Source organism: Musca domestica, unplaced genomic scaffold, assembly GCF_030504385.1.
Source record: "Musca domestica strain aabys unplaced genomic scaffold, Musca_domestica.polishedcontigs.V.1.1 14, whole genome shotgun sequence".
Taxonomy (NCBI): Eukaryota; Metazoa; Arthropoda; class Insecta; order Diptera; family Muscidae; genus Musca; species Musca domestica.
This window is the reverse complement of record NW_026712192.1, coordinates 9,302,232-9,315,973: the sequence shown is the minus strand read 5'-3', so window position 1 is coordinate 9,315,973 and position 13,742 is coordinate 9,302,232. Positions and strand designations below refer to the sequence as shown.

The following is a 13,742-nucleotide window of genomic DNA, read 5'->3' as shown; positions in this document are numbered from 1 at the left end:
TATCGAGATCGGTTCAGATTTGGATATAGCTCCCATATACAACTTCGTGAGATTTACCTTTTATAGTGCACCTAGCGTCTAAAATTAGCCCAAATGGAATTTGGTACTTACGACCGAATTGAGTCTAGAAGCTAGTATGTCAAATTTGGTGAAGATTGGTTCAGATATAGCTATAGCTCCCATACATATTGTTCATCCGATTTGTGGAATTACATAGCCGTAAAATGGACACCGTAGTAACGGTATTTGGAGAAAAATATCAAATACAACTCAGAAATACCTTTGCCAAATTTTATCGAGATCGGTTCAGATTTAGATATAGCTCTTATATATACCTATCCGATTTCAAGTTAATTGTGCACCAAATTGTTAAAATTTCCCATTAAAACTTTTATTTGTTATGTGAAGCTCTACTTGATATGCAAAGTGTTGTAGGATATCATAAAGTCGGCCTCGCCCGACTTTAAGACTTTCTTTACTGGTTTTAATTTAGAACACATATTTTCTTAAAAATCCATGACATTTAAAGTTTTCGAATAATGCGTTTTAACAGCTAATTTTAACTCGGAGATATTTATATTTATACCCTACAACACTATGTGTTGGGGGTATTATAAGTTTGATTGGGCCAAAAATTATGTAACACCTCGAAATATTGGTTTCCCACATAGGAAAGTATCTATGGATCTTCCTAGCTCGCCGAGCTGAGTCGATCTAGCTATGTATGTCCGTCCGTCCGTCTGTCCGTCTGTTCATGTTAATTTGTAATCACTCTACAGGTCGTAATTATGGCCCGATCTTCACGAAATTTAGAATGTAGGTGGGGCTTGGACCAGAATAGAACCCTATTGCTTTTGGAGATGAACGCCAAATGTTTAGGGGTTGAAATGGACCAAATACTGAAAAAATGTCGGATTTTGTAGTAGCTATACAGGTCGCAATTATAGACCAATCGACAATCGAAATTTCGCATGTAGATAGAGTTTAGGGCGGGGAAGAAGCCTACTAATTTGGGTGGTCATCGGATAATATTTAGCGGGTAAAATAGACCATATCTTTTGTGTTGAAAAAAATCAAAATTTTTCATTAAACCGTGAATATTTTAAATCCCGGCGAAATCACAAAGCCATCACAAGGTTACTTCTGACCTTTACATTGATGTTATTATCCAACAAATCGGATATATAGCAAAACATGTGCGATATATATGTCTATCAAAGGAGATATGCTTGAAAGATCTCTTATATGTCGAGAACGGCTGAACTGATTTCGATAGTTCTCATTAATTCAGAATGGCCTCTTGGCAGGAAAGAAAAAACGTCTAAAAAATCGCATAAAAATATCTCTATAAAGATGAAAATATTGCTTTTGTAACATTTTTCTCATTTTTTTTTTTTCAATTTTGTCATATTTTTGGCATATTTTCATTTTGAACAAGTAAGCAAAGGCTACAGTCGAGCGGGGCCGACCGTTGAATACCCTACAACACTACAATAAACGATACAGTTTATATAGGCGAGACACTCGAAAGAATTCCACAAGATATTGTGACAAATAATAAAAGAAAACCATCAGGTTTCGTTCTCTAATTTTCGAATAATAGCAACTTAAACTATTTATTTATTGGTAGATGTTGCACGTAAATGGTCTTCCTAGATCTGGAACCAATATTTCCCAAAGACCCATAATCTATCAGAAGTGGCAAAAGATTAACATTTATTATTGGTTTTTGACTGAAACGCATCTATATGAAATACAGACATTTGACTATATTCTTCAACGAAATCAGCGTTAACGAATTTGTGAATTCTCCAAGAAGTCACTGTAATGGACATTTTCGTATTTTTTCTACAAAAGTTGGCAAACTATTTCACACATTGAATATTTTTGGATGGCCATTCAAAACTGCTTGGCTTTTGCAATGTCCGGTAACCCCCATTCAAATGTGCCTGAGGATCGGGCGATAATTACGACCTGCTGACAATTTTGCAGTTTTTTGGTCCATTTCAACCCCTAAATATATGGCGATCATTTCCAAAAAGAGTAGACTTCTATTCTGACCCTCATCTTATCCCCATGCAAAATTTCGTAAGGATCGGGCCATAAATGCGATCTGTATATGATATCCTGATATCCTAACTACTTAGTTTTGTTAGCTGTAGAAATATTACCAAATGTTTAATTCAAAATGAATTATGCCAAAAATATGACAAAATGGAAAAAATATGAGAAAATATTACAAAATCAATATTTTCATCTTTAGAGAGATATTTGTATGCGTTTTTTAGACGTGTTTCCTTTCCTGCCAAGAGGCCATTCTGAATTAATGGGAACTGTCGAAATCAGTTCAGCCGTTCTCGACATATAAGAGATCTTTCAAGCATATCTTCTTTGATAGACATATATATCGCATATATTTGCTATATATTCGATTTTTTGGATCTTAACATCAATGTAAAGATCAGAAGTAACTTTGTCATGGCTTTGTGATTTCGCCGGGATTTAAAATATTCGCGGTTTAATGAACAATTTTGAATTTTTTCAAATTGGTAGGCTTTTTCCCCGCCCTAAACTCTAGCTACTTGCGAAATTCCGCGTCGATTGGTCTATAATTGCAACCAGTATAGCTACTGCAAAATCCGACATTTTTTCAGTATTTGGTCCATTTCAACCCCTAAACATTTGGCGATCATCTTCAAAAGAAATAGGGTTCTATTCTGACATTAACCCCACTTACATTTTAAATTTCGTGAAGATCGGGCCATAATTGCGACCTGTAGAGTGATTACAAATTAACATGGACAGACGGACAGACGGACAGACCGACGGACGGACATACATAGCTAGATCGACTCAGCTCGGCGAGCTAGGAAGATCCATATATACTTTCCTATATGGGAAACCAATATTTCGAGGTGTTACATAAATTCTGGCCCAATCAAACTTATAATACCCCCAACACATAGTGTTGTAGGGTATAATTAAACATTTGGTAATATTTCTACAGCTAACAAAACTGAGTAGTTAGGATATCATATACAGATATCATTTATGGCCCGATCCTTACGAAATTTTGCATGGGGATAAGATGAGGGTCAGAATAGAAGCCTACTCTTTTTGGAGATGATCGCCATATATTTAGGGGTTGAAATGGACCAAAAAACTGCAAAATTGTCGGCAGGTCGTAATTATCGCCTGATCCTTGCGCACATTTGAATGGGGGTTACCGCACATTGCAAAAGCCATACAGTTTCGGATGGCCATCCAAAAATATTCAATGTGTGAAATAGTTTGCCAACTTTTGTAGACAAAATACGAAAATTTCCATTCCAGTGACTTTCACAAATACAGGAAAGACGCACTTCCGACTATTACGTTAATGCTGATTTCGTTGAAGAATATAGTTTTATATAGTTTTGTTTATTATAGTGTTGTAGGGTATTCAACGGTCGGCCCCGCTCGACTGTAGCCTTTGCTTACTTGTTTTATATTAACACTAGACCCGGTGTGAAGATAGAATATATCGGTCCACTCCTTTTGGTACTTACTCCACAAAAGACTAAAATTTTCAGAGAAAAAAAACAAGAACGCATCAATTTTGTTCAAATTTTGTGAATTCCAATATTTATAATTCTTAGAAAATACGAAATATTCATTCGATTCTATTTAAATTTTACACATCCCATTTTTTTTGTTAACACAAGATGTGATTTAAAGATGGGATATATCGGACTACACCTTCTAGTACCTCCCTCACAACGGACCGAAATTTGGAATAATTACAACTCGTATAAAATATGAAATAAGCATCTGATTCACTTCAAATGTCACACATGCCATCAATATTATTAATATTTAAATTAACGCTAGATCTGGTGTGAAAATCATAGATATCGGCCTACCCCTGCAGGTACCCTCCTCACAAACGGTCACAATTGTAACTATTTATATATTTCATAACTTGCGAAACAAGTCATCGATTCTATTCAAACTTGGTATATCTAAATATTTCTGTCAACCAGACATTTGATGTGAACATGGATTTTATGGGCTTACTCCTTCCCGAACCTCTGCCCCCCAAAAGGTTAAAATTATGATTAAAATTTATGCCCAAAAAAATGGTTTTTAGATGTCTGATTTTCTTTAAATTTTGCACATACAAATAATTTTATTAGAGTTATAAAGGATCAACATAAGTCAAAGCATATTTTACAAACTGAAATAGGTTGCGGCAAAATCGACTGATACTTTGAAACTAATTTTTTTTTGAAAACATAAGTCAAAACATATTTTACAAACTGAAATAGGTTGCGGCAAAATCGACTGATACTTTGAAACTAATTTTTTTTTTGAAAATTTTGAGGGCTATTATGAAAATACATATTCACAAATATTGGATGTGACAATTTATAAGGATCAGTAAATATAGCCACCACCAGCAGCATAAACAGTACCAACTTTATCGGAATTACTAGACGAATCATTTAATTCTGAATCAGATGATTTGGTTGAAATTGTAATAGCTGGAGCTGATTTATCACCACTAATAGTATCAATATTAGTATCGCTGTCTAAGTCCAATGAGTTGTCATTTGTCGAATTGACCGATGACGTCGTAACAGTTGTTGAAGAAGCTACTGAAATGTTTGAGTCATCTTTCGGGAGTGGAGAGCTGGATGATGAAGTTGTAACTGCGTTAGAAATATGTGTAGCTGATGTATCCGTATTAAGATCTTCTGTTGTAGATGATTCCGTGAATATACTGGATGTGAGTGAGCCCGAATCATAAGAAATGGAGAAACTAGTATCCTCAGATAAATCTGTATTGGACGACAATGTAACTTCATCGGAATTTTTAGTATCTTCTTGCACTGAAGAACTCGACGAAAAAGATAAAATATCGTCAGATGTAACTGGTGTTAATGAACCTGATGCAGATGATCCAATAGATAATCTGGATAAAAATGAACCTGGTTCCGGCAATATTGATGAAACGGAGAAACTTGATTCCCCTGTCGAGCCAGCTGTATTTTCCGTTTCCAATGATGATTCACTGTCATCTGTATTGGATTTCGTTGAGAAACTTAATGGTATATTATGAACAGTAGAATCAGTTGAATCAGTTTTAGTCGAGTCTATGGCCGGTGCATCAACATCAATTAATTTTTCAAAATCACCATTAAAGTTCGCTCCTGAGGCCAAGAAACTAGAGTCAGAGGTAAAAATTGAAGAACTATCCGCAGTTTTATAGATGGTTTTGAAATACGGAAACGGCGGCAAATATTCCTTATTTAAAAGGCTGACATCTGCTATAGCTATAGTTGTCGTATACAGAAATAAAGCTATAAACAGTTTCTGTTTGGAAAAAAAAACATTTATTTTATATGTCTTATATTTGCTTCAAAGATCATATCTTACCATTGTTGGTAGCTGCTTTGCACTTCTGCTGAATGGAACTAAACTTGTGGTCACAATGTTTTCTATATTTATAGACACCCTAAAAATGCATTTGTTTCGTTATGAAACTGACAATGGGTTATTCCATTGGGGAAGTGATAATTGCAGCCAAAGACAAAATATCAACATGCGAAATACATATGGATACCCTACGTTGTTTTTTCTCAACATATTTTAATTGGCCTACATTCTGACGATGTAAAGCTTTTCTTAAAATGTAATTTGTGTTATTTCTCTTTTAAATTGAAGTAGTGTTAATGACTTGTCTCTGAATTTTATGTAGATGCCGATAGTAAATATATCGGTTATATATAGCGAAATATATACAATGTGTATATACAAAGGAAGGGGATGTTAGTTAGAATGCTTATATCTCAAGAATGGCTGGACCGATTTTGACAAATTTTGTCAATTCGGAATGCCTTTTTGACATAAAAAGTATAAAATCTAAAAAATCGCAGAAAAATATGCCAAAAAAGATGTTAATATAGATTTTGTAGTATTTTGTGACATTTTTTAATTTTTTTTCAAATTTTTTATCGCATGCGATTTTTTAAATTTGACTTATAATATTAAAGTGTATATTTTGTAATATTTTTTTGACCTTACAACACAGGTTGGGGTTATTATATTCAGATTGCAATTATCGTCCGATCCTCACGAAAATTTTCATAAGGGTAGGATTAGGCTCAGAAGGGCTAGGCCTATTGTTTTTAAAGATGTCCGCACTATATTTAGGGGTTAAAATGGTCCAACAACTAAAAATTTTCCTGATTTTGCAGCCGTTATAAAGGTCACAAATAGAAACCAAAGTACACAGTACACGAAATCTTGCATGAAGTTAGAGTTTAGGACAGCGGGTTGAATGGACCACTAATTTTGTGTGAAAAAATACCAACATTTCCATTCTACCGAAACTCTGAAAATAACTTACAGGCAAAATACACAAAAGGCGAACTTCTGGCTTTTTATGCTGATTTCGTTGACGAATATAGCCAAATATCGTAGAGAAGATTTGTCTAAATTTGGCAATACAGTGGAACCTCTTGCAAAACAACAGACCGAGTGCGTAAATATTGAGCAAATGCCCCTGGACAAAAAGCTAAGGGTAAAATTTGGGCAATGCTCTATTAGCTAATGGATTTGGACATAAGGGTGCTTCTAACATATTATGGTGTTGTAGGGTATTACATGGTCGGCCACGCACGACTATAGCCTTTGCTTACTTGTTTTTTTAATTTTATTGGATGAACGCAAAAAATGTCGGAAATAGCATAAAATTTTAGAATAAGTTTAGATTTGTTCGAATTGGTCACCTTTGGCACGAATTATGGCCTTCAAACGGCCAATGAAACCGTCACACGCTGCCCGAATGTTGCTCTGTGGTATTTTGGCTCATTCCCGCGAAGCGCTTGCTTGAGTTGATCGACACTTTGGTATTTTTAGTGCCAACCTTGCTTTCCAAAATACTCCAGACACAATAGTCCAACGGATTGGTATCCGGAGATTTTGGGGGCCATTATGTGTTGAATATGAAGCAAGGAACCTCATTTTGTAACCATTCTTGGGTGGCGCGTGCTGAGTGCGATGGTCCTGAGTCCTGTTGAAACTTCCAAGGTCTGCGGCCAAAATGATTGCGTACACAAGGCTTTAATACACCCACCAGAATATTTTCGCGTTAATATTCGAAATTTATTCTGATGCCACGGTCGATTAATAAGAGCGGAGAGCTACCTTCGGCTGTTATGGCGGCCCACACCATCACCATGGCCGGCGCTTGAGTTCTGGTGGCCAACCGATGGTTCATATCATTTTGTTTGTTTACAAACTGCTGGACAACGAATGTTTTCTCATCGGAGAAAACCAAATTCGGCATTTCACCACTTTCGGCCAAGCGAAGCAACTCTTTAGCTGTTTTGAGTCTACTTTTCTTTCTGTTGCGGTGTAAGTTCATGCACTTTTTGGAACTTAAATGGCTCCATCCCGAGCTCATTTTTCAATATTTGACGAATGGAATATTGTGATGAGTTCAGCTCACGAACCAACTTTAGGTCACTGCGACGCGGGTTCCGATCAAGTCGCTTCTTTACTTTTAGAACCATTTCTGTTGATGTTGCTGTTTTCTTCCGTCCACTTCCTTGACGTCGGGCTACGCTACCCGTATCACAGTAACGAGCGATGGTACAAGACACAAAAGTTTTATGAAAAATGCTCACCAAAATGCTTTTGTACGCTTGTAAACAATATAATGAGCTGTCACTGAAATAATTTTCACAGCTGTCGGACGAGTGGCTTAGAAATGATAACAGTCTGAAGTTGGTTGCAGTTTTTTCATCTCTCTCTCTGTATATATCTTCAACCGATTTCGGGTTATTTGTGCATCAAATGCTTACTATCAGTCCAAATAACCTGAATTTCGGCGCCTCCTTTGTCCGGTATAATCCAATATCCAATAAATATTTTAAAATATATCTGTTCAAATCTTGTGATGTAGTGTATCCCGATTTCGCACTCACCTCCCCTTTTATCAGTGTTTATGCTTCATGTCTTTGTTTTACTTCCTGTTTTTTTTTTCTGATAACTAAAAGCTTAAAATGCTTTATGTCAAGTAACATTTGTATTAAATTAACACTTCGTTGATAATTAGATTATTTGACATTCGGACGGTGTCTTAGCAAAAGTGTAATTCCAAGGGAAAAAATGATGCACCAATCATCTTATGGATAATGGAAGACTATGGAAGTAAGCATGCTAAATTTGGTAAAAGTAGATAGAGCTAATGTTATATAGATCCTATTGAATCCTCCCAAAAGAAGTTATATACATTCGTTGTCAACCACATTAGCTAATTTTTGATTGTTTGTAATTTAAAGACTCAAAAACAGCTGGACAAATTTTACCGAATATTTCCAAATTTTCCAGATTTAGATATAGTTTCCATATATATTTTCGGCCGATTTCACATATCTGATGCACCAAACACGATATGTATGTCCGATTCCAATGAAATTCTGACTGAGAGACGAAATTTGGTTCAAAAAAGTAATACAAGACTATAGTCGTAAGGGGCCGACCATGTGATATCCTACAACACTACAATATGGTAGAAGTTCAAATCCTATATGGAAGATTTCGATATTACCCTTAGCTTTTTGATCAATATTTACACACTCGGTTTTGCTATTAGTTACAACTAAATATAATCCAATGGTCATCCAAAATGCTAGACTTCTTCCATGTCCTTAACTCTCTTCTCATGCAAAATTACGTGTCAATTGGTTTCAATTGTGTGATCAGGAAAATTTTTCTGCTTTTGGTTTGGTATTTAAACCCCTAAAAACTTTGCGATTATATCCAAATGCAAGAATCTCCTCTGTATCTCCAATTTTACACTCATATATTTAATTTGCTTGTCTACGATATTTGGCTATATTCGTCAACGAAATCAGCATAAAAAAGCCAAAAGTTACCCCCAACACATAGTAGAGTATAATACATTCGCCATATTATACTGAAAACGGCCGAATTTCGGCCGATGTTCGATTCCAATGAAATTCAGAATGAGTCACGGAATTTGCTACAATAATATAAGTGTCAAATAATATTGAAATCTGTTGATATTTAGATATAGCTCCCATATATATTTCGGATGATTTCATGTATTTTATGCAACAAACACGATATGTATATCTGATTCCAATGAAATTCAGAATGTGTGGTGAAATTTGGTACAAAAACAAATTTTCCAAATAATATTGAAATCGGCTGAGGTTTGGATATATCTTCTATATCTATAAAAGAGGAAAATGTTTGTATGTTTGTTTGTTTGTTTGTTTGTTTGTTTGTAATTTATGGACTCGAAAACCGCTGAATAGATTTTCCTGAAAATTTCCATATATACTGCAATATCGCCTGAAAGTAACATAGGCTATATACATTTTTGAATTTCCACTTGGAACTGGAGATATAGCATCAGAATCGGAGGTACCTCCCAAAAATTTAGATTTTATATGCACATATCTATTGATTGGTTGAAGATACAGTCTCCAAATTTGGAATACATAACGGAATTTGGAACAAAAATATGTTTGCCAAATTATATTGTAATCGGTTCAGATTTAGATATAGCTCCCATATATATTTTCCACCGATTTCGTTCATTTGATGCCTCAAACACAATATGAATGTTCGATTCCAATGAAATTTGGAATGTGTGACGGGATTTAATCCGAAAATTAATTTGTCAAATTATATTGAAATCGGTTCAGATTTGGATAAAGCTCCCATATATATTTTCGGCCGATTTCAAGCATTTTATGCAGGAAACACGCTATGTATCCCCAATTTCAATGAAATTTGAAACGTGTGGTAGATTTTATCTAAAAAATTGATTTCCCAAATTATATTGAAATCGGTTCAGATTTGGATATAGCTCCCATATACATTTTCGGCCGATTTCATGTATTTGGTGGACCAAACACGACATGTATTTCCAATTGTAATGAAATTTAAAATAAGTAACGGAATTGGGAGCCAAAATGAATTTCTCAAATTAAATATATGGATATGGATGGATATAGCTCCCATATATATTTTTGACCGATTTCATGTATTTGATGCACCAAACACGCTATGTATCTCTAATTTGAATGAAATTTGGAATGTGTAGCGGAAATTAAAACAAATATACATTTGTCAAATTATATTAAAATCGTTTCAGATTTGGATATAGCTCTCATATATATTTTCGACCGATTCCATGTATTTTATGCACCATATACGATATGTATGTTCGATTCCAAAGAAATTTGGAATATGTAACGGGATTTTGATTAGAAAATAAATTAGTCAAATTATATTAAAATCGGTTCAGATTTGGATATAGCTCCCATATATATTTTCCGCCGATTTCACATATTTGATTCACAAAACACGATACGTATTTCCGATTCCAACGAAATTCGGCATGAGTGGCTAAAATTGGTACAAAAATAAATTTGACAAATTATATTCAAATACGCTCAGATGTGATTATAGCTCCCATTTATATACTCAGCCGATTTCACATATTTTATGCACCCAAAGCGAGAGAGACAAAATCTGGCACCAGAAAAAAATTGCCAAATTATATTGAAATCAGTGGAGGTTTGGATATAGCTAACATATATATTTCGGCCGATTTCATACATATTATGCACCAAACACGATATATATGACCGATTCCAATGAAATTCAGAATGTGTGGCGGAATTTGGTTATAATAATAAATGTGATAAATTAATTGGAAATTAGTGAAGATTTGGATATAGCTCCCATATATATATTCTCGGCCGATTTCACATATTTGACGCACCAATTTCAATGAAATATGAAAGGTGTGGCGGAGTTTGGTGTAAAAGTAATTTTTGTAAAATTATATTTAAATCGGATCAGACTGGGATATGATTTTAATAAGAACCATTGACCCACAACGCCTTAGGCTAACACTAAAAAAACAACACAACAATTTATTTGAAATACGCTTATTACGGCGAAGTATGTTGCTATCTCGAATTCACTAATTGCAATAGAAATGCCACTCAACTTAAAAAAATTGCAGTTTCCTGCACGCTTGGTATTTGCTATGAAATAAATAAATCCAAAGGACAAATCCTTCGTGTATGCATGTCATGTTACTGCTTTTGTAATGATTTTGTTTATTAACGCATTAAATTAGTGCAATATTTATTTTTTTTTAATTTTTAAATTTGTTTTTCTTTATCCAACATATGTTCGTAAATAAAATTTTGAATGCATATAAAATCAACAGGGGTAGCGAAGCGCACCGGGTTCAGCTAGTTTCCTATATATATTTTCAGCCGATTTTGTATATTTGTTAGAGAAAATGCGCTATGTATCTCGAACTTAAATGAAATATGGAAGGCGTGACGGAATTTGGTCAAAAAATAGATTTAAATTATATTGAAATCGGTTCAGATTATGATATGACTTTATTAAGAAACGTTCACAATGCCCTTGCATTGGCTAACGGTAAACAAGGAAAAAGCAGTAAGTTCAATCGGGCCGAACTTTGAATGTCCCCAGCCATTTGGAACCATTTTGGAAAATTAAAAAAAGTTAAAAATTTTGTTTAATATTTAACATTATTGGATATAGCCGTTATATTGGGATCTATACGAAGACATGGACCTGCATAGGTAACTTTTGTCATAAGCCATTAAAATATTCAAATACGAATATTGAAAAAAGGTCGGGTGAATAGTGCATCTAAAATCATCAAAATACCGAATACAGGGAGGTACTGATATATCGGGGCTATACGATGACCTAGACCTGCATAGGCAATCTTTTGTCACAGGCTGTAGTACATATTAGGAACTACAAATACGAAATTTCAAACAGTTTCGGTGAATATTGTACCTAAAATCGTCAAAATACCGAATATAGGGAGATACTGATATATGGGGCCTATACGAAGACCTGAACCTGCATAGACAGTTTTCTGTCACAAACTGTAGTTTTCATTACGAATTCTATATGGACTATACGATATCTTGGACCTAAATAGAAATTTCTCTTCCAGGGGGTGAAGGGCTCAGAAAAAACTTCTGGGATGGATTTTTAGACAATTCAATTAAAAACTGTAGCTAAAATCATCAAAATACCGAATATAGGGAGTTACCGTTATATGGGGGCTATACAATATCGTCGAACTATATAGAAAATTCTCTTTCAGGGGTAAAGTACTCAGAAGGAACTTCTTGTGCGGATTTTCACACAATTCCATTGAAAAATTTGCCTACAATCATCAAAATACCGAATAATGGGAGGTACCGTTATATGGAAAATAAGCGATATCGTACACCCATATAGCCCATCTTCGAACACGACTTGCCTGCAGACAAAAAACTGATATGTGCAAGGGTAAGGAGCTAAACCTTAATTTGTTTTCACTCTAGCTTGATTACAATTGACGAACAGATGGACAGGGCTAAATCGGCTTAGAATTTTACGCTGATCTAAAATATATTTACTTTGTAGGTTCTAAAATTATTATTTCGATGAGTTACAAGCGAAGTAATGAACTTAATATACCCTCCATACTATATATGATGGAGGGTATAAAACAGTTTTAAACATTCTCATAGTTCAATCAGTCTTCATATTTCAAGGAGCGAATTCCATATGAAAACCAGTAAAGAATATCCTAAATTCGGGCGGGGCCGATTTTATGATACCCTACACCACTTTGCTAATTTAGTTGGGCTCCACTTAATAATTAAAAGTTTTTATGGGAGAATTCAATCATACACGCTATGATTATAATTATAATTTAAATTCAAAGGACTAAATATGCCGAAGCATTTGTATCTTTTAAATTCGGACTTGTGTTGCCCATTTGGTGCGAAATTAATTTGAAATCGGATAAAAATATATATTGGAACTATATCCAAATCTGAACCGATCTCGATAAAATTTGGCAAAGATATTTCTTAGCTGTATTTGATATATTTCCCTGAATATCGTTGTTACGGAGTGCATATTACGGCTGTGGGTAACAAATACAATAAATCGGATGAACAATATATATGGGAGCTATAACTATATCTGAACCGATATTCACCAAATTTGGCATACTACCTTCTAGACTAAATTCAGTCGTGTGTGCGAAATTCCATCGCATATTAGACGTTTGGTGCACAATAAATGGTAAATCGGACGAAGTTATATATGGGAGCTATATCCAAATCTGAACCGATCTCGATAAAATTTAGCAAAGGTATTTCTGAGCTGCATTTGATATATTTCCCCAAATATTGTTGTTACAGAGTGCATATTACGGCTGCGGAGGACAAAAATAACAAATCGGATGAACAATATATATGGGAGCTATAGCTATATCTGAACCGATTTCGGTAAAATTTGGCATACTTATTTTCAGGCCTAATTTGGTTGTATGTGCAAACTTCCATACTATTCGGGCTGATATTACACGTTTGGTGCACAACAAAAAGCAAATCGGACGAAGATATATATGGGAGCTATATCTAAATTTTGACCGATTATCTCCAATTTCAATAGGGTTCGTCCTTGGGCCAAACAAATGTTTTTGGAAAATTTCATCTCAATCGGATAATAAATGTGACCTGCATTTTGTTCACAAGAATACATGGACAGACGGACGGACGGACGGACGGACGGACAGATGGACTGACATGCATAAATCAACTCAGAAAGTGATTCTATGCAGATCATAAAAATGAACTATGGGTCTATCTCGTTTC

At 34.7% G+C, this 13,742-nt stretch overlaps 1 protein-coding gene across 1 annotated transcript; it reads right to left on the bottom strand.

Annotated features, from left to right (window-relative positions):
• Positions 1–4,416: 4,416 nt before the first annotated feature.
• LOC101900897 (dentin sialophosphoprotein-like) lies at positions 4,417–8,962 on the bottom strand. The gene is made up of 2 exons (XM_059119010.1): positions 8,954–8,962; positions 4,417–5,355 (listed from the first exon to the last, which is right to left on the bottom strand). The coding sequence occupies exons 1-2, from the start codon at positions 8,960–8,962 to the stop codon at positions 4,417–4,419; spliced, it is 948 nt and encodes a 315-aa protein (XP_058974993.1).
• Positions 8,963–13,742: the final 4,780 nt, after the last annotated feature.